The sequence below is a fragment of the Capra hircus genome, chromosome 16 (genome assembly GCF_001704415.2).
Source record: "Capra hircus breed San Clemente chromosome 16, ASM170441v1, whole genome shotgun sequence".
NCBI classification, from domain to species: domain Eukaryota; kingdom Metazoa; phylum Chordata; class Mammalia; order Artiodactyla; family Bovidae; genus Capra; species Capra hircus.
The window spans coordinates 17,583,297-17,604,773 of NC_030823.1; the positions used below are offsets into that span (position 1 = coordinate 17,583,297).

The window sequence follows — 21,477 nt, forward strand, 5'->3', positions numbered from 1 at the left end:
CTTGTGCTGGGAGCATCGAGTCTTACCCACTGGATCACCAGGGAAGTCCCTAAATTTATATATTTTTCACAGTAGGAGATTTGGGTTTTCCTCTGTTAAACGCAGAGTTCAAGAATATCTATGCTTCTAAAACTGAGATAAGGGTTACAGCACTTGATAACACATTCTGGTGCTATTGATTATCTCCTGATTTGTTTAATTTAGTATGTTACATATTCATTTTAAAACAAAGGTGAAAGGAATCATTTATATTTAACAACTAAATATATTAAGCAACTTAGTTTTTCTTTGCTTAGAAAGTCTTGAGAGATTTTTGTCTGTGGATTTGACTCAAAAAAGACCCTTTTGTCTTTGTTCTTAGATTATGTTTGTACTTTGTCTTAAAACCAACAGCAGAAGGATGTTGGTTCATGAGAATTTAAGTTTTATACATTTAGGCCTTTATGTTATGTTTATGACTATATTACCTGTTTTGACTGAATCATGTTCAATGAAAAATAAGTCTTTGTTAATTATTTTACAAAATAGATCTGTTGATAGCCCAAATGACTGTTAACCAATTATTTTCAGTACCATGTAGAAATGTGGCTAAACTTAACCTGATGGGGACAACAGGGTTTTGTGTTCATTTCATGTTTCAACTTCATATTAAGAATAGATGTTCAAAATAAAACCACGTATCTTTGAAGTGCTTAACACAATAAAAATCAGCAAAAAAGACACAGATGTGTATAATGGACTTTTGGACTCAGAGGGAGAGGGAGAGGGTGGGATGATGTGGGAGAATGGCATTGTAACATGTATACTATCATGTAAGAATCGAATCGCCAGTCTATGTCTGATGCAGGATACAGCATGCTTGGGGCTGGTGCACGGTGATGACCCAGAGAGATGCTATGGGGAGGGAGGTGGGAGGGGGGTTCATGTTTGGGAACGCATGTACACCCGTGGTGGATTCATGTCAATGTATGGCAAAACCAATACAGTATTATAAATTAAAATAAAGTAAAAATAAATAAATAAATAAAACTGGACATGGAAAAAATAAAATAAAATAAATTTTACTGAAACAAAACTTCCATATACCTTGCATGTTAAAAGACAAAGCAAGAAGATTTCACTGTAATCTTTAACCCACAGAGTTAATGCAATCAGAATTTTGGCTAAGGATGATTATTATATTCCAAATAATAATACACTAAACTACAAAAGCAACCCACTATTAAGTCAATGGTTTGATGGAAGCTACAGAGCTCAAAGAGGAAAAATTCAGCTAACACAACTGGTCACAACTCAAGGTATTTGGGTGGAGTGGTCCATTTTTTTCTGAATCCCCATTCACTACTATAACACCAATGATTCAGTCTGGGGAATCCTGTAGAAATGAATGTTCAAGGTAATTCAGACCTATGTGACTTACCTTGGGTATGTATGAACAAGAAGAGACTTTTAGATGCTGGTATTTGAAAGTATTGCTTCGATAGAAATGTATATATCTAGGTATCTATATATCTTCATCTGCACACCTACACCTTTATTGATCTATATGTATGTATATAAGTGCTTATGCATATAAACACTTGTGAGTGTGGATAAATGCTTATGCATATAAAGTCTTGTGAGTATGATTTGGTTTATTCTGTTTATATTTATCCAGAGACAGATTGTGTCTTTCTGACTTACTAAATTCACATTTTCATCCTATCTCCAGTTAATTTCCTCTAAAATGTTTTATACACACACACTAGCTCTATTTCTTACCTGGTGGTGTCCAAGCTACAAATATGGAATAAGGCCCGATTACTGTGATGTTATATGGAGGCTGGATTTCTTCTGGCGTTAATATAGGTGTCTGTATAATGTACTCATCACTTGGACTGCTGCCACCTCCAGTTGTGGCTTCTAACTTATAAACATATCTATATTTCAAAAAGAAAGAATTGTGATAAAGCAATACACAGGGAATTGAACATTGATTGTTGACTTTTCTATCTATTGCTTAGTCCTAAATTTGTGACAAGCTGCAAATTCCCTGCTTCCTATTCAGAAACTTTACTATAGAGCTTATGGTTTTCCTACCACAGGCAACGCTCTCTCCACTGTTTTGGTCCTTTTCCCATTTTATTTTTAACCCTTGAGTAATTAATGGCTTTTCTTAAACATTTCAGGAAAGTCTTGGAGTGTGTTGGGGGATTGTGGAGGATTCAAATGAACCTTCTCCATCTTTAATGGCTTAGCGTTTAGGGAAGTATGTTTAGAGAAAGATGTTTCTAAATTGATCTGCTACTCTCTACAATAAAACTAAATTGAACTCTACTCCCTGCAATAAAACATCTGTTGATCCAAGATATATTTTATGTCTGCTGAGAAATGAATGGGAATGAATTGCAAATATGTGGAACTTTCCCCCCAATCCACTCATGTCTATACATAGTATCACAAGTAGAGAAACCACTATACCAGAAATAAAGGCGGTTGATGTAAAACAAACCTCTTTAAAATCTCTTTTCTTGCTTGTTTAGGGATGCATGATTTTGAAGATCGTTTGATAATTTAAAAAATTTAATACTTTGTATATTTTGTATACTTAAAAGTTCTCATGTCAAATAAAACACTAATTATTTATTTACATTTTAAAGGAATTTCACATCCTCTGAGGACTAGTATAATGAGCTAGTGCTTGGGTCTTCAGTCTGAAATAGATTAAGAGATCTTATTAGCTATGGAATAGCTAATACATGAGGAGATTAATCAACCAATTAATATAATATTGTTTCAGCTGGAGATGGACTTATTCTTGATCCTGAAAAACCTAAAATTCTCACTTGTATGACTGTTAAAGTTTTCTTTTAGTTTACCTGCTGTTGGGCTCCAGGTTTTTATCAGTGAAGTTCTGCTCCTCACTGCCCCCCACGAAAATCAAGCTTCCATTACGACTCAATTGATATTGAGAAATGAGGCCATTGGGCTTTTCTGGAGGGCTCCAAAATAATTCCACTGTTGTAGAATTGATGACAATGTGTCGAGGTGTCACCCAAACTCCTGGCAAAGATAACACTATGAATTTTTATTGTCAGGATAAGATAAGCATATTATCAAAAGTCATACCATCCCTCACATACTATGATATTTTTATCTGTTGATAAAAAAATACATATCATGGTGAGCAACAAAAGTACATTTTATTTGCTTTGGAGATAAGATATATAGCTGGATACTAATGTATTTTTTAATGCTTTAATTATTATTATTATTATGAATTACCTCTAGTATCTGACAACTAGGGGTGGGAAGTTTCTCTATGTTGGCTGTTAATCTGAGTGTCAGGAAGGCCTAAGAGACTATCCAGGGAATCTCAACTTGGATGCCTATTTACTTGGTATCATAATCCAGTGTTGGTGTTTGCCTGAATTATCAAATTCAATGAACAAGCATACTTTGCATTTCTGACACTGCTCTCTGATTCTTTTTTCTGGCTACTTCCTTCAGTCTCATTTACTGGCTTCTCTTTCCTTCTTGTACTCCAAAATGATGTAGTGCCTTAGAGAACTAGACTCTCCACACTTCCGTCTCCTCATCTTACCTAACACTCTCTTTGTAGATGATCATTTAGTCTCAATTTTGAACACTGTCTATATGTTGAGCACTGCCTGATGCCCAACTCTGTGCTAAATCTCTCTCCTGAGTGTCACACCCTTGAATCTACTCTCTAACACTGTCCACCTCCAGTTGGATGACTAATTACATTTCAAAAACCTAAAACATCTAAAAATGGAACTCGCGGTTTTCTGGTCTACCATCTATTTGTTTTCCACTCTTATCCAACTATTCATTTTCTTGGGGAAAACACAAAAAATTATCCTTGAGGCTTTTAGTTTTTCACTCCTAAATGGAATCTATCATCGAGTCCTGCAGATTCTACTCTGAATGTGCATAGACCTTATATTTTGACCTCTCTTGATCCAAACTACACTTCTCCCTCTCATGAACTCCTGTGATAAAGTAGTGTCCATGTTTTACATCTTGTCCATCTTTATTTCATTGTAACCTTTATAAAAGTATATAAAGTGTGTATTTAAGCTAAAGTAATCTTCGTAAAATATACAACCTTCTATGGTCCTACATTTTTCTAGCTCTGGCCTACCTGGCACCATTCTCTCTATCATTCACGAAGCTCTAGCCACACCAGACTCATTTCTAGCCTAAGAATGCTTCAACTTCTTTCACACCACTGAGTTTTTGCACTTCCAGTCCCTACGACTGGAACACCTTTGTTCATGACACAATGACAATTATGCATTTTATTCTCCAAATTCAGTGACCTGTGTAAATATCATCTTATTGGGGGTGCTTATTTGACCACTATTGCATAACCATAACTTTAATACAATCTAAAATGATACCCACCTTGTTCCTCTTGATCATATATACACTCTTTTCTATTTCCTCTCAACATGCATAACATCATAATCCTTTTTTTATATCATAATTATTTTCAGGTATTTATGACTATTTCTCTATCCTGCTTTTAATAAGGTTAGCCCCATGAAGGCAGGGATTTTCTCTGTATTAGTAGTCCATGTACCTTTATGGATAGCACAATGCTTAATAAGTATTAAATGAATAAAATTATTGAAAATATATATCCTGCAAATTATTACACTTATGGAATGCAAATATGACTAAGATATGGCTCATTTTTACAAGGAATTGATAACTTTCTGTATAAAAAGATAAAATGTATATACAAACAACAGTAATTCAAGGTCAAATTTTAAGTACTCTTTATAAGTATAAAAACATATTGATGGAGAACCCAGAAATGAGAAAGATCAGTCTCCCATTTCATGTTGTCATCTGTTCATGTTATGAATAGACACTGTAACTCTCTTCTTCAGCTTTTAAAAACTAATTTCAATATTCAGTTCAGTCAGTTCAGTTCAGTTCAGTCGCTCAGTCATGTCTGACTCTTTGCGACCCCATGAATCGCAGCATGCCAGGCCTCCCTGTCCATCACCAACTCCTGGAGTTTACCCAAACTCATGTCCATTAAGCCGGTGATGCCATCCAGCCATCTCATCCTCTGTTGTCCCCTTTTCCTCCTGACCCCAATCCCTCCCAGCATCAGGGTCTTTTTCAATGAGTCAACTCTTTGCATGAGGTGGCCGAAGTACTAGAGTTTCAGCTTCAGCATCAGTCCTTCCAATGAACACCCAAGACTGATTTCCTTTAGGATGGACTGGTTGGATCTCCTTACAGTCCAAGAGACCTTGGAAGTCAAGAGTCTTCAACACCATAGTTCAAAAGCATCAATTCTTCGGCGCTCAGCTTTCTTCACAGTCCAACTCTCACATGCATACATGACTACTGGAAAAACCATAGCCTTGACTAGATGGACCTTTGTTGGCAAAGCAATGTCTCTTCTTCTGAATATGCTATCTAGGTAGGTCATAACTTTTCTTCCAAGGAGTAAGCGTCTTTTAATTTCATGGCTGCAGTCACCATCTGCAGTGATTTTGGAGCCCCCAAAAATAAAGTCTGACACTGTTTCCACTGTTTCCCCATCTATTTCCCATGAAGTAATGGGACCAGATGCCATGATCTTCATTTTCTGAATGTTGAGCTTTAAGCCAACTTTTTCACTGTCCTCTTTCACTTTCATCAAGAGGCTCTTTAGTTCCTCTTCACTTTCTGCCATAAGGATGGTGTCATCTGCATATCTGAGGTTATTGATATTTCTCCCAGCAATCTTGATTCCAGCTTGTGCTTCTTCCAGCCCAGTATTTCTCATGATGTCCTCTGCAGAGAAGTGAAATAAGCAGGGTGACAATATACAGCCTTGACATACTCCTTTTCCTATTTGGAATCAGTCTGTTGTTCCATGTCCAGTTCTAACTGTTGCTTCCTGACCTGCATACAGGTTTCTCAAGAGACAGGTCAGGTGGTCTGGTATTTCCATCTCTTTCAAAGTTTTCCACAGTTTATTGTGGTCCACACAGTCAAAGGCTTTGGCATAGTCAGTAAAGCAGAAGTAGATGTTTTCCCGGAACTCTCTTGCTTTTTCGATGATCCAGCGGATGTTGGCAATTTGATCTCTGGTTCCTCTGCCTTTTCTCAATCTAGCTTGAACATCTGGAAGTTCACGGTTCACGTACTATTGAAGCCTGGCTTGGAGAATTTTGAGGATTACTTTACTAGCATGTGAGATGAGTGCAATTGTGTGGTAGTTTGAGCATTCTTTGGCATTGCCTCTCTTTGGGATTGGATTGAAAACTGACCTTTTTCAGTCCTGTGGCCACTGCTGAGTTTTCAAATTTGCTGGCATATTGAGTGCAGCACTTTCACAGCATCGTCTTTCAGGATTTGAAATAGCTCCACTGGAATTCCATCACCTCCACTAGCTTTGTTCGTAGTGATGCTTTCTAAGGCCCACTTGACTTCACATTCCAGGATGTTTGGCTCTAGGTGAGTGATCACACCATCATGATTATCTGGGTCATGAAAGTCGTTTTTGTACAGTTCTTCTATGTATTCTTGCCACCTCTTCTTAATATCTTCTGCTCCTGTTAGGTCCATACCATTTCTGTCCCTTATTGTGTCCATCTTTGCATGAAATGTTCCCTTGGTATCGCTAATTTTCTTGAAAAGATCTCTAGTCTTTCCCATTCTGTTGTTTTCCTCTATTTCTTTGCATTGATTGCGGAGGAAGGCTTTCTTATCTCTCCTTGCTATTCTTTGGAACTCTGCATTCAGATGCTTATATCTTTCCTTTTCTCCTTTGCCTTTCACTTCTTTTCTTTTCACAGCTATTTGTAAGGCCTCCCCAGACAGCCATTTTTCTTTTTTGCATTTGTCTAACCCGAGACATATGTGTCATGATGGAGAGGTCTGACAGAATGTGGTCCACTGGAGAAGGGAATGGCGAACCACTTCAGTATTCTTGCCTTGAGAACCCCATGAACAGTATGAAAAGGCAAAATGATAGGATACTGAAGGAGGTACTCCCCAGGTCGTAGGTGCCCAATATGCTACTGGAGATCAGTGGAGAAATAACTCCAGAAAGAATGAAGGGATGGAGCCAAAGCAAAAACAATATCCAGTTGTGGATGTGACTGGTGATAGAAGCAAGGTCTGATGATGTGAAGAACAATACTGCATATGAACCTGGAATGTTAGGTCCATGAATCAAGGCAAATTGGAAGTGGTCAAACAGGAGATGGCAAGAGTGAATATCGACATTCTAGGAATCAGAGAACTAAAATGGACTGGAATGGGTGAATTTAACTCAGATGACCATTATATCTATTACTGTGGACAGGAATCCCTTAGAAGAAATGGAGTAGCCATCATGGTAAAAAAAAAAAAGTCCAAAATGCAGTACTTGGATGGAATCTCAGAAATGACAGAATGACCTCTGTTCATTTTCAAGGCGAACCATTCAATATCACAGTAATCCAAGCCTATGCCCCAACCAGTAATGCTGAAAAAGCTGAAGTTGAACGGTTCTATGAAGACCTACATGACCTTTTATAACTAACATCCAAAAAAAGTTGTCCTTTTCATTATAGGGGACTGGAATGCAAAAGAAGGAAGTCAAGAAACACCTGGAGTAACAGGCAAATTTGGCCTTGGAGTACGGAATGAAGCAGGGCAAAAGCTAATAGAGTTTTGCCAAGAACACACTGGTCATAGCACACACCCCCTTCCTGCAACACAAGAGAAGCCTCTACACATGGACATCACCAGATGGTCAACACCAAAATGAGACTGATTATATTCTTTGCAGCCAAAGATGGAAAAGCTCTTATACAGTCAGCAAAAATAACACCGGGAGCTGACTGTGGCTCAGATCATGAACTTCTTACTGCCAAATTCAGACTTAAATTGAAGAAAGTAGGGAAAACTACTAGACCATTCAGGTATGACCTAAATCAAATCCGTTATGATTATACAGTGGAAGTGAGAAACAGATTTAAGGGATTAGATCTGATAGACAGAGTGCCTGATGAACTATGGACAGAGGTTCGTGACATTATACAGGAGACAGGGATCAAGAGAATTTCAATATTAGGTTCCCAATAACCAATAGTTTTTGATTGATTGTATCTCCTGTGTAAGTTACTCAGTAAAGGGTAAGATTTCAACACTTTTATAAGAAAAAATCTCAGGGCATTCAAATGCAATTTACTTGCAACATTCTGGAAGAATCAAGATAGACTTAATCATGGCTCAAACTTACTGATTTTCTAAGAACAACCTACTTCTGAGAAGAAAGTAGTTCATTTTTTTCTGAAAGCTCACTTTATGTTAGATACTTGGACAAATACACAAATCATAACATACTTTTATGTCTGGGTCGCTCTGCCAACAGCTGCTAAATGACTCAACCAACTAATTAGAGTTTTGATTTAAACATGATGTTAATTTGTTGATTTAAGAGATAAAGTATAAAGCTTTGGTTCATAATATGCTCCCTGCAGTCCTGTTTTTCTCACCTTGAAGGATGTTTTAAAAAATCACCACTGTACTAGAAAAGGCTATTGCTTAGTTTCTGGTTTGCATCAGTCAGTGTAGCCTGTGGGTAGAGAGGAGTCAATGAAATAAAATGAAGCCACATTTTGAAGTTGCTTATGTTTTAAATGAAATGAGTTTTATATTTATATAAGCAGGAGAAAGCTCTGTCCATTTGCTAATAACCCTGTGTCCATTGGTTTGCTCTATAAGATGAAATTGGAATGTGTGAAAAACTAAGTGCTCCATTTTTACTTTTGAACTGTGATGTTGGATAAGACTTTGAGAATCCCTTGGACTGCAAGGAGATCCAGCCAGTCCATCCTAAAGGAAATCAGTCCTGAATATTCAGTGGAAGGACTGATGTTGAAGCTGAAACTCCAATTCTTTGGCCACCTGATATGAAGAGATGACTCATTGGAAAAGACCCTGATGCTGGGAAAGATTGAAGGTGGGAGAAGAAGGGGATGACAGAGGATGAGATGGTTGGATGGCATCACTGGCCCAGTGGACATGAGTTTGAGCCAGCTCCGGGAGTTGGTGATGGACAAGAAGGTCTGGCATGAGGCAGTCAATGGGGTCACAAAGAGTTGGACATGACTGAGTGACTGAACGGAATTGAACTGAATGATGTGGAGACACTTTTATCTTGGCAACTGCAAGAAATCATTGATAGAATAAGACTTGCCTTTGGTGAGAGGTCTTATTAAGGTCTCAGGTGAAGAATCTACCTCCCTCACAGAGCCTAGGTCTCAGTGACATCAGAAAACCAGTCTACAATATGGGAGGGCAGAATTGAGGCAATTTAAGAGAAGGAAATGGATGGTCATGTGGGAAATCTTCTAGAAGTGGAGTGGGGAGCCGGTAAACTAGCTGAGAGGTTTAAGGGGGAAAGGTCAGAAGGAAACCTTGATTGCTCTCTTGATATAATAGCTGCTAAAAAAGGAACATGTCTACTGGATTTGTCTTAACTTTGTCTTGAGTGAAATGCAATATTACCCACTTCTTAAATCCATGTGAATCATTCCAAGTCAAAAATACCAACATTTTTTTGTGGATTGGCTTTCCCTTGGAAGTTAATAAAAAGAACCAGTTCTTTATTGGCTAATGTCAGAAATGCATTGACTTCTGGACTGTTCAATATTTGTTCATTTGTTGATTTAACATTCTATTCAAACGTGTCATTTTGTGTGTGTGTTGAGCACTGTGGATGTGTGGGTAAAAACAAATAGTCTTTATTCTTCAAGGAAGGATATCATGAGTAAACGTGTTAGCCGCTCAGTCATATCCAACTCTTTGTGACACCATGGACTGTAGCCTGCCAGGCTCCTCTGTCCCTGGGATTCTCCAGGCAAGAATACTGGAGTGGGTAGACATTCCCTTCTCTAGGGGAACTATCTGACCCAGGGATCGAAACCAGGTCTCCTGCATTACAGGCAGAGTATTTACCATCTGAGACTCCAGGCAGCAATTCTTAAAAGAGAGCAATAATCCAGTTCAAGCTCTTCCCACTACTTGACTAAGGGTACACTGTTTTCCAGGAGGCCAAAATTATAGAGAATCAGGACCAGCTTACCAGCAGGGTCATAATATGTTTTAGCTTCTTTTTTACATAGATTGAAAATGACAGACATAAGGAACTCTCAGGGTGGCTGTGAACAAATGCTTCCTTTAATTCTCTCCATATCCACTTAGACACTCAAATGTTAGACCGTCAAATTATGTCTGATCACTCAACTAGGCCTTTTAAAATTAGTTATACTTGGATTATTAATTTAAGAGGATATAATATGTTTATTTCCACTTTAGCAAAACAACACAACTTAATGTTACTGCTGCTTTGTTCCCTTACAACCTCCAAGTTAAGCACTCAGACTACATTTATTTCTCATACAAGTTATTCACAATTGGCACTTATACAGCCGGAAAATGGATTCTAAATCCATGTTCCTTCTGCAGAGGAAAGCCCATTTAGTTTACTGTTTCTTTGCACAGTTATTTGTGTTAAAGGAAAGGTGAATAAAGTTAAAAAGCAAATCAAGTAAAACATTTCTCATCTCATACTCCCCAGCACTGTTGAAAGGTATAATTTTTAAGTCATGAAATCTGAGCTCTTTCAAGAAAATGTTTTTTGTTTTGGACAAAGTGAGAGTAGAGATCCATATTGCCCAAGAATTTAAATATATGGATTGGATGAGCAAAGTGGAGAGATCCTGTTCTTCTATCAGGCTTTAGTTTCAGCCAAAACTGATTGATAGATCCTTTAGAAATTATCCATTATCATCAAAGTATCCATTTGATAGTTTCCCTTTCCAAAAAATCCACTGCTGGTTTCTTCCTTTCAAAGGAACACTAAGCTTTTTGACATGAAACATTCTTTATATAGAAAACATCATTAGTGAATTCCTGGTGAGGAGCCATATGCCCCATATGTGGAATTTTCCATTTTATTCCCCATTTACTGGTAGGAAGTTCAGGTCTAATATTCTGAGGTACAACAACCCCTTCATTAGAAGAGTAATGGACAAGTAGTTCAGGACTCTTTGATGAGCATTAATATTATATTTCTGTTCAGAAGCTTATTTATGCCTCTTGTTTCCCCACATGGAAAACAGCAGATAATAAAGATTAGCAAAATAATTAGTTGATCACTAGCCCAAGTTTCTGAGCATATTTTTCTTCTAAAAGTAAATGATACTATCTGTCCCAGTTCTTAACCAAAGACCACTGTTATCAGGTAGATATGCATGCTTCCAGAATCTTTCCTATGCATTTATCTACAGAAATGAATATAATTTTCTATGTGTGGCTTTAGACATAAAGATGCCATATATTAACACAGTTCTATAACTCTACATTATATGGTACAGATCACCTTGTTTCTTTAAATTGATGGAATTCCATAGCGCGACTATATCTGAATAAATTTAGCAATTCCCTGACTCAAAGACATTTAGATTACTTCCAATATCTTGGCATTCCACAACAACAATAAAGGCTTCAATAGACAACCTGGTACATGCCTCCTTGTGCAGTTGTGAAAGTGTTATTTTCTGGCATTAGATAATGAAATTGAAGCTGCTCTGTCACGGGGAATCAACATTTTACATTTAACAGACATTGCCAATTTGATTTCTAAGGTGATGGTCCCACTTCCCAATCCCTCAAGCTGTGTTTGATAGCATATTTCCTCCATCTGTTCACTTGTCTAATTTCTTGATCCTTGTGGTCCATCTCAGAAGGCATCCACCCTCTAAGATCTTTCTTGAAGTCCCTGTTGGGTTGTAATCTCTCCCTTCCAAGATTAACCTGAGCATTCTGTTCATTAATTCTCATTTAACATCACCTCCAAGATTCTCTCTTTATGTCAATTTGGTTACTTACCCTATAACTTCTACTTGATTGCAAGTTCTTATGGGCAGTGAATATTTTTATCAGCTTCAACATGGAGTGTGGTGCTTGTTATATTTTAGCTGCACTGGGAATATTTAACCTTTGATTTTTAGAGGAATTTCATATCCAAGTACATAGTATCTTTTTTCTTCCAAGGAAAACCACATCTAAGGAATTGAAAGCAAACTGCCTTGGGAGACTTACAGTTTAACTAAACTTGAAAAACAGGAAGCTAGAATATTATTTTGGATCCATATACTTTATTTCTTCTTCCTCGTTTGTTATGATAGAGTTTATAGAGTTCATGTCAAAATACCATATGAAAACTTCTTTTTCCCAACCATGGGTACTTTTTAATTACCTTGAGGGGCTGCCTGCAGAGTCTGACCTAGAAAAGGCTCACTTGAAGTGCATCCAGCAGATGTACAAGCTCTAAGTGTGAAGCTGTAGTTGGTGTATGGCTGGAGACCTAGAAAGAGCAAACAAGAAATCAAGTACCTCTTGAGAGGATTATTTATTATCAGGTAAACACTAGCAGTCACATGCAGAGTTGCAGATATGATATCCAAAATTTTTAAGAGCAGAAAACACTCCAAGGGGGAAAGGAACTTCATAAGCACCTCCGTATTAAAAGACATTTCATTTCTCAACTGCAAAACAACAAATTCTAAGCCTTCAAAGAGATTTGAAAATTCTTGTCATCCATCCATCCATCCATCCATCCATCTTTCCATTAATTCCTCTGTACCAGGTATCATTGAAGAGACTCCCCTGCCTAGAGGATCGAGGTGCTCCATCTCCCAAACAGCCTATTCCATCTCTAGAGAGCTCTAGAGTTCTCTTTGTTTGGTGTGAAAGTCCTTCTTTATATTGTGATGAATTCTTTCTAATACTTCCACCCACTAGGGACACAGAGAACAAATCTAATTTCTTTTCCACATGACAGTTCTTCAAATATTTGCAGACAGTTATCAAATACCCCTGAGTTTTCTCTTCTCCAGGCTAACCATCCCAGTTTCTGCAACTGCTTCTTATATGAACAGGGGCAGGGAAAAAAAAAATAAAAAGAAGGTTAGAGTCAACATTTTTAGCCTCAAGCCATATTCAGCTCATATTAACTTTTCTTTTAACTTTGCATTTCTTTACCATATATGCTCCTACTGTACCATCTCACAATTCTGTAGTTTTTTGTCTTGTGTTTACACATAGATTAGACATATTATGAAGAGGGAACAGTGTTTACTATTTCTTTTATAATAAGATGTATAATGTAGCACAGTAATTGCTCAATAAATTCTCAGGAAAAGAAGGAACATCAATCCACCAACAACAGATATACTGATATCTGTTGGCAATCCACAGATAACAGTTATATACTGTTCCATGTCCATTCCAAACTCCCTAAGTATCCTTTCCCCCCACCATGCCCCCTGTAACCATAAGTTCATTTCCAAAGTCTGTTTCTCTTTTGTAAATTCATTTGTATCACTTAATTTTAGATTCCATATATAAGGAATGCCATTTTGATATGTCTCCTTCTCTGTCTGTACACATTGCTATATTTAAAATGGATCAACAAGAAGTTCCTACTGCATAGCACAGGGACCTCTGCTCAATGTTATGTGGCAGCCTGGATGGGAGGGGGAGTTTGGGGGAGAAAGGATATATGAATATGGATGGCTGAATCCCTTCTCTGTCCACCTGAAACTGTCACAACTTTGTTAATCGGCTACAACCCGATACAAAATAAAGTTATATATTGTTAGATTTCACCACTGCATGGCCAGTGACCTTTCAGAAGTTACTTAGCTTCATTCTGCTTTGATCTACTGATCTGTAAAATAAGGAATCTCTGCATCTAGTCTCTAAGGCTGTTGAGAAGTACGTAGAGTAGTACTTTACTTTGGTAGAAGCAACTTTAAGACTCAGCAGCATTCAACAAGAATACATCGAGGCTAACATTTGTTTCCTTAACTCCTGGGAAAAGTAAAACAAAGCCAAAGCTTTAAAAATATTTTCTGATAAAAGAACAGGACAATATCTATGTCAAATAATTGGGCTAAGTTACAACATGGAACCAATAAGTTTCTATACTTATTTTTTCATGAATTTTGAAATGTTTTCACATATCCTGTTCTTTTGGTGAGCAGACTCTCCTTCCAGACATTTATGTGTCACTCTGTCACTTTATGTATATCTATTCAAATGCTATATTTTAAAAGATTTTGGTCAGTTTATCTACACACAACAACCAGTACTTTTTATCCTTTCAAATTACTTTATTCTTTCATAGCCTTCCGCACTATCTGATGTTTATTTCTTTATCACTTGTCTCCACCTCTGTGACATAAGCCTAAAAAGGACTTGGTTTTGCCCACAACTGTATCCTTTGAATAGCGACAGGCACAAAGTAGGTGCTCATTAAGTGAAGGAAAAAATTAATTAACTAGTTCACTTAGAATTGGAGCAGTAGTTTGGCTTCTCTGCTAAAGCCATAATGTTCTGTAGCTGGAGCTGCTTTGGGATTCAGCTTCAAAACACTTAGTGTTTCCTTATCAATTTAACGATAAGATGTGGATACTTATTTGATTATGATCTTCTACTTGGCTGCTATGGAGGATTTACATACTTCTCATATTTACCTGATTTACAGATGAGGAATATGATGAAGGATCTAGGCCATTTCCAAGCCTTTTGGGTTTGACAAAAGCTTACAGGAAAGCGCTCAAGATGATAAAATATACAGCTCAAGAGAAATATTTAAGAATGAAGGTCAGGGATGGCGGTGACTGATTTAGTCTGACAAAGTTGCCTTCTTTACTCCCATTACTGAAAAATGGGGTCTTGACCCTTGCAACACCACTGTATCCGAATATCTTACTTTCTCACTTAGAAGGTAAGCCCTTTGAGGGTAAGGATGGTATCTTTGAATGTTTTTAAAATCATTTTTCCCCATGTATTCAACATGTTTCAAAAATTGTTTAAGGAAGACCAGGGCATAAAAGCACCCAATAAGGATGGCACTGTTGTGATGCTAAGATATGTACATGTACCATCACAAGTGTGATGTGACCAAACAGGCCCTTCCTCTTCATCCCATAGGGACTCTTGCCCACAGCATCAATTTCATTGAGTAGGAGATTCTTCTCTACTTGCATAATACTATTAAAATAAAAACAAATTAATATAATTTATGAACAATAAATATTTTCTAGATATTTTTTTCTGAATGTCAGGCTTAAGTATGGCTAGCAAAAATGAAGCAATACTTGATTTTTCTCTGGAATAGTCTGACCAAAAAAAGCCTTTGTTCTCTTTCACATTTTGTATTCTGGTTGGTCTGGTTTCAGACTTTTGAAGGACAATTTAGGATGGGTCTTAGGAAAACAAGAGAAAACATCATCCCAGAGGTGTATTAAGATTGATTAGAAGGTTGAAGGCATTTGTAATGAGGACTGTCGCTAAAAGAAAATCTAAATATATAAAAATAGAAACTGTTTTTTCCTTATAAAATTTTTCTAAAGGGGGTTGAGCGTCATCCATTTCACACTAGAAGACAGATGTATGGAGGCGGTACAACAGCAGAGAAATCAGCCTTTAAAGAAGTTCTGCTAGACTGAGGAGGGTGTGCCAAAGGAGGCTGCCACAAGGTGTTGAAATTGAGAGGGGTGGCGTGGTTTAGCAGAGGGTCGGGCCAGAGGTAGTGAAGGAACATACATCTCTTGGAGACGCTGGAATACCAGGATTAAGGGTGATGGGCAGGGTGTAGAACTGAGTATTAAGCAGAGAGCATTGGTCAAAAAGTCGAAAGATTATCAAACTAAGTGAGGTAAGTCAGAGAGAGAAAGACACATGCTATATGATACCACTTGTATGTAAAATCTAAAGATAATGATGCTAGTGAGCTTATTTACAAAACAGAAATAGAGTCACAGACATAGAAAAGAAACTTATGGTTACCAAAGGTGAAAAGGGCTGGGGAGGGATAAATGAGGAATCTGAGATGAACAGACACACTCTACTATACAGAAAACATTACAGTATATTATACTATACTATATTATATAATATACTATAATATTGTACTATACTACTATACAGAAAATATTTTTCTGTGTGTGTGTACATATATATATATATATATATATATATATATATATATATATATATATATATGTCTTTGCCAACAAAGGTCCATCTAGTCAAAGATATGGTTTTTCTGGTAGTCATATATGGATGTGAGAGTTGGACTATAAAGAAAGCTGAGTGCCAAAGAACTGATGCTTTTCAACTGTTGGAGATGACTCTTGAGAGTCCCTTGGACTGTAAGGAGATCAAACCAGTCCATCCTAAAGAAAATCAGGCCTGAATATTCACTGGAAGGACTGATGCTGAAGCTAAAACTCCAATACTTTGGCCACCTGATGCAAAGAACTGACTCACTGGAAAAGACTCTGATGCTGGGAAAGATTGAGGGCAGGAGGAGAAGGAGACAACAGAGGATGAGATGGTTGATGGCATCATTGACTCCATGGACATGAGTTTGAGCAAGTTCTGGGAGTTGGTGATGGACAGGGAAGCCTGGTGTGCTTCTGTCCATTGGGTCCCAAAGAGTTGGACATGACTGAGAGAATGAACTGAACTGATACAGAAAATGGTAACAAACAAGATACTACTATATAGCACAGGGAACTATATTCAGTATCTTGTAATAGCCTATAATGGAAAAGAATCTGAAATATATATCTATATATCTATATCTATCTATATACATACACACACACATACACATATATAACTGAATCACTTTGCTGTATACCCGAAACACTGTAAACTGACTATACTTCAAAAAGAAAAACTTATAAAAATAAGTCAGAAGAGTTCAAAGACATCTCCAAATCAAAAGGAGTGGAAGTAGAGAACTGGAGAAAAGCAGCAAAGTTTGAAGAAGACGAAAGATTAGAGTGGGAGGCATGAGGCTGGAAGTGAAGGGGGCAGGGATGATGGCTTATTCGTGGGCAGTTTGTCTCCCAGAGGTGCTTCTGCCCCTGCAGTGTAGGGCTTCTGACCAGGTGAAAGGACCAGGTGGATCAAGCATAGATTCAGACTCATTTCAATTGACATTCACTAGCTTGTGTCATGGTGGCTCAGAGGTTAAAGCGTCTGCCTGCAATGCAGGAGACCTAAGTTCAACCCCTGGGTCGGGAAGATCCCTGGAGATGGAAATGGCAACCCGCTCCAGTATTCTTGCCTGGAGAATCCCATGGATGGAGGAGCCTGGTGGGCTACAGTCCACGGGGTTGCAAAGAGTCGGACACGACTGAGGGACTTCACTCACTCAGCTTGTGTCATGTGATTCTACACCTGTTATATTTAACTTCCAGAGTATAGTCATACATTTTTTATAACAAAACTTGAATTTTCTTTGGAGAAACCAGTCTTTGGCCACTATCAGGCCTTGTGCTCGGTTGAGAGCTGACTTCGCCCAGGCCAGGACAGATATCAACACTTAATTCTGAGAAATGGTAGCAGCGTTCTGTGACCTCATTCAGGCCGCTGAAAGCTAGGCTTAGAAACAGAACTTTCATTCATTTTAAATGGTTCTTTTTCCACCACATAAAGCTTGAGAATGGAGGAGAGTTCAGATGAAAAGCAACTGTGTCCTGGAAATGTCATTTGGAGGAAAGAAATACAGGAAAACAATAGAATGGGAAAGACTAGAGATCTCTTCAAGAAAATTAGAGATACCAAGGGAACATTTCATGCAAAGATGAACACAATAAAGGACAGAAATGGTATGCACCTAACAGAAGCAGAAGATATTAAGAAGAGGTGACAAGAATACACAGAAGTTTCCCCATCTATTTATGGAGAAACAGTGGAAACAGGGGCAGATTTTATTTTGGGGGGGCTGAAAAATCACTGCAGATGGTGACTGTAGCCATGATATTAAAAAGATGCTCTCTCCTTGGAAGAAGTTATGACCAACCTAGACAGCATATTAAAAAACAGAGACATTACTTTGCCAACAAAGGTCCATCTAGTCAAAGCTATGGTTTCTCCAGTAGTGACGTATGAATGTGAGAGTTGGACTATAAAGAAAGCTGAGCACTGAAGAATTGATGCTTTTGAACTGTGGTGTTGGAGAAGACTCTTGAGAGTTCCGTGGACTGGAAGGAGACTCAATCAGTCCATCCTAAAGGAAATCAGGCCTGAATATTCATTGGAAGGACTGATGCTGAAGCTGAAACTCCAATACTTTGGCCACCTGATGCTAAGAACTGACTGATTAGAAAAGACCCTGATGCTGTGAAAGACTGAAGGCAGGAGGAGACGGGGATGACAGAGGATGAGATGGTTGGATGGCATCACTGACTCGATGGACATGAGTTTGTGTAAACTCCAGGAGTTGGTGATGGACAGGGAAGCCTGGAGTGCTGCAGTCCATGGGGTCACAAAGAGTCAGACATGACTGAGTGACTGAACTGAACTGAACTGATGTCATTTTTTAGCCTTGAGTGAGCCACACCTAAAGTCTACACATGATTTTTGTTGTTTGTTTCATGAGCCTTTAAGTGCTCATTTGTAGAACCCTGGTTAAACTGTTTTCGGTAACCTTCAAGAAACAGAGTTATAAGTGATACTACTCTTATAATTGCTAATAATGTTACATGTGTACACACAGGGTCAGAGTCTTCTATGTTACACACAGCGAGCATAAGCAGCTATTATTATGTGTATGAGCTGATCTGCCTTTATACGAGCTATAAAGAGGTACCAGCAGCAGCAGCAGCAAAGAGGTACCAGATTATGGGAGAGAGAATTAGCAAGAACACGAGAAAGTCTGGTAAAAGGGTGAGGAGGTTTCGCCTTTAATATCACCAGAACAAGAAATATTGTTCCTGCCTCAAAGGTAGGAAAACAGGCTCAGAGAATCAAATAGGGACACAGTGAACAAAGGGTTGGGTTGGAGTAGGGGACAAACCAATGATTTTAACACCAAGTCCTGTGCTGTCTCCATCAGATAAGAGTTATATCAAACACACTGAAAATTTTCAATGACTGAGTTCCCTCTAAAGATTAAACAGTATCTGAATGATATAAAAGGGATAGAAACCACTGTAGTTGTTCTTAAAGTGAAATACAATGGAAGGATTTCATTCAAAACACAAAAATAATACAAAAGTTAAAAAACAAAATTGGGTATGTTTTATTTCATTTTTTTCTCCTCTTTTCACTGAACTCTAAACATTAATTAAATGTATCTTTTGAGAAAAGCAGTTATTCTCTAAGGAAGTTGCTTATTTGATTGCATAAAGAACATACCAATTAAAGTTTCAGTTCCCTACAGTTCGGTCCAACTCTTTGTGTCCAACTCCTTGGGACCCCATGGACTGCAGCATGCCAGGCTTCCCTGTCCACCACCAACTCCTGGAGCTTGCACAAACTCATGCCCATCAAGTCAGTGATGCCATTCAACCATCTCATCCTCTGTTGTCCCCTTCTCCTCCTGCCTTCAATCTTTCCCAGCATCAGAGTCTTTTTCTTCATTTATTTTACTTTATTTTACTTTACAATACTGTATTGGTTTTGCCTTACATCAACATAAGTCCGCCACGGGTGTACATGTGTTCCCAATCCTGAACCCCCCTCCCACCTCCCTCCCCATACCATCTCTCTGGGTCATCCCAGTGCACCAGCCCCAAGCATCCTGTATCCTGCATCAAACCTAGACTGGTGATTCGTTTCAGTAAGTCAGTACTTCACATCAGGTGGCCAAAGTATTGGAGCTTCAGCATTAGTATCAGTCCTTGCAATTAATATTCAGGCCTGATTTCCTTTAGGAATGACTGGTTTGATCTCCTTGCAGTCCAAGGGACTCTCAAGAGTCATCTCCAACAGTTGAAAAGCATCAGTTCTTTGGCACTCAGCTTTCTTTATAGTCCAACTCTCACATCCATAATGGAATATGCATAGTTTTAACAATACAGATCTTCTTTGGCAAAGTAAAGTCTATGCTTTTCGATACTGCTGTCTAAGTTTGTCATAGCTTTTCTTCCAAGGAGCAAGAGTCTTTTCATTTCATGGCCACAGGCACCATCTGCAGTGATTTTGGAGCCTAAGAAAATAAAGTCTGCCACTGTTTCCATTGTTTCCCCATCTATTTGCCATGAAGTGATGGGACCAAATGCCATGATCTTTGTTCTTTGAATGATGAGTTCTAAACCAGCTTTTTCACTCTCCTCTTTCACTTTCATCAAGAGGCTCTTTAGTTCCACTTCAATTCCTGCCATAAGGGTGGTAGCATGTGCATATCTCAGGTTATTGATATTTCTCCCGGCAATCTTGATTCCAGCTTGTATCATCCAGTCTGCCATACTGCATGATGTACTCTGCATAAAAGTTAAATAAGCAAGGTTACAATATACAGCCTTGATGTACTCCTTGCTCAATATGGAGCCATCATTCTATGTCCATTTCTAACTGCTGCTTGTTGACCTGCATACGGCTGTCACAGGAGGCAGGTAAGGTGGCCTGGTATTCCCATCTCTTTAAGAAATTTCCACAGTTTGTTGTGATCTACACAGTCAAAGGCTTTAGTGCAGTCAATGAAGCAGATGTTTTCTGGAATTCTCTTGCTTTTCTCTGCTCCAACAGATGTTGGCAATTAGATCTCTGGTTCCTCTGCCTTTTCTCAATCCAGCTTGAACATCTGGAAGTTCTCGGTTCGGGTACTGTTGAAGCCTAGCTTGGAGAATTTTGAGCATTACTTTGCTAGAGTGTGAAATGAGTGTGACTGTGTGGTAGTTTGAACACTCTTTGGTATTGTCTTTCTTTGGGATTAGAATGAAAACTGACCTTTTCCAGTCCTGTGACCACTGCTGAGTTTTCCAAATTTGCTGACATATTGAGTACAGCACTTTCACAGCATCATCTTTTAGGATCTGAAATAGCTCCACTGGAATCCCATCACCTCCAACTAGCTTTGTTCATAGTGATGCTTCCTAAGGCCCACTTGACTTCACACTCCAGGATGTCTGGCTCTAGGTGAGTGATCACGCCATTGTGGTTATCTAGGTCATGAAGATCTTTTTTGTATAGTTCTTTTGTGTATTCTTGCCACCTCTTTTTCATATCTTCTGCTTCTGTTAGATCCATACAGTTTCTGTCCTTTATTGTGCCCATCTTTCCATGAAATGTTCCCTTGGTATCTCTAATTTTCTTGACGAGATGTCTAGTCTTTCCCATTTTATTGTTTTCCCTTATTTCTTTGCATTGATTACTTAGGAAGGCTTTCTTATCTCTCCTTGCTATTCTTTGGAACTCTGCATTCAGATGTGTATACTGAAACTACAGTTTACTTAATATTTACTACTTGCAGGCCTTCTTCCATGTACTTCCTAGACATCAACTGACACCATTAAAGCCCTTGGGGAGTAAGACAATTACTCCCAGAGGAACTGCTGTTCTCTGCTCAGATAACAGGAGCCAAAGCATAGAGAGATGAAGGAACTCACCTCTGCTAACAGAGATAAGAAAGGGTGAGGTCAGGATGCAATTCTGGGCAGTTGG

The 21,477-nt window shown here is 38.3% G+C and overlaps 1 protein-coding gene across 1 annotated transcript in view; it reads right to left on the reverse strand.

Annotated features, from left to right (window-relative positions):
* USH2A (usherin) overlaps nt 1–21,477 on the reverse strand; it is a 935,662-nt gene that overhangs the window by 167,123 nt on the left and 747,062 nt on the right. Inside the window, exons 56-58 of the mRNA XM_005690572.2 lie at nt 12,266–12,373; nt 2,859–3,042; nt 1,762–1,919 (exon numbers count right to left, since the gene is read on the reverse strand). Coding sequence (XP_005690629.2) covers nt 1,762–1,919; nt 2,859–3,042; nt 12,266–12,373 — 450 coding nt within the window. The remainder of the gene's footprint in view (nt 1–1,761; nt 1,920–2,858; nt 3,043–12,265; nt 12,374–21,477) is intronic.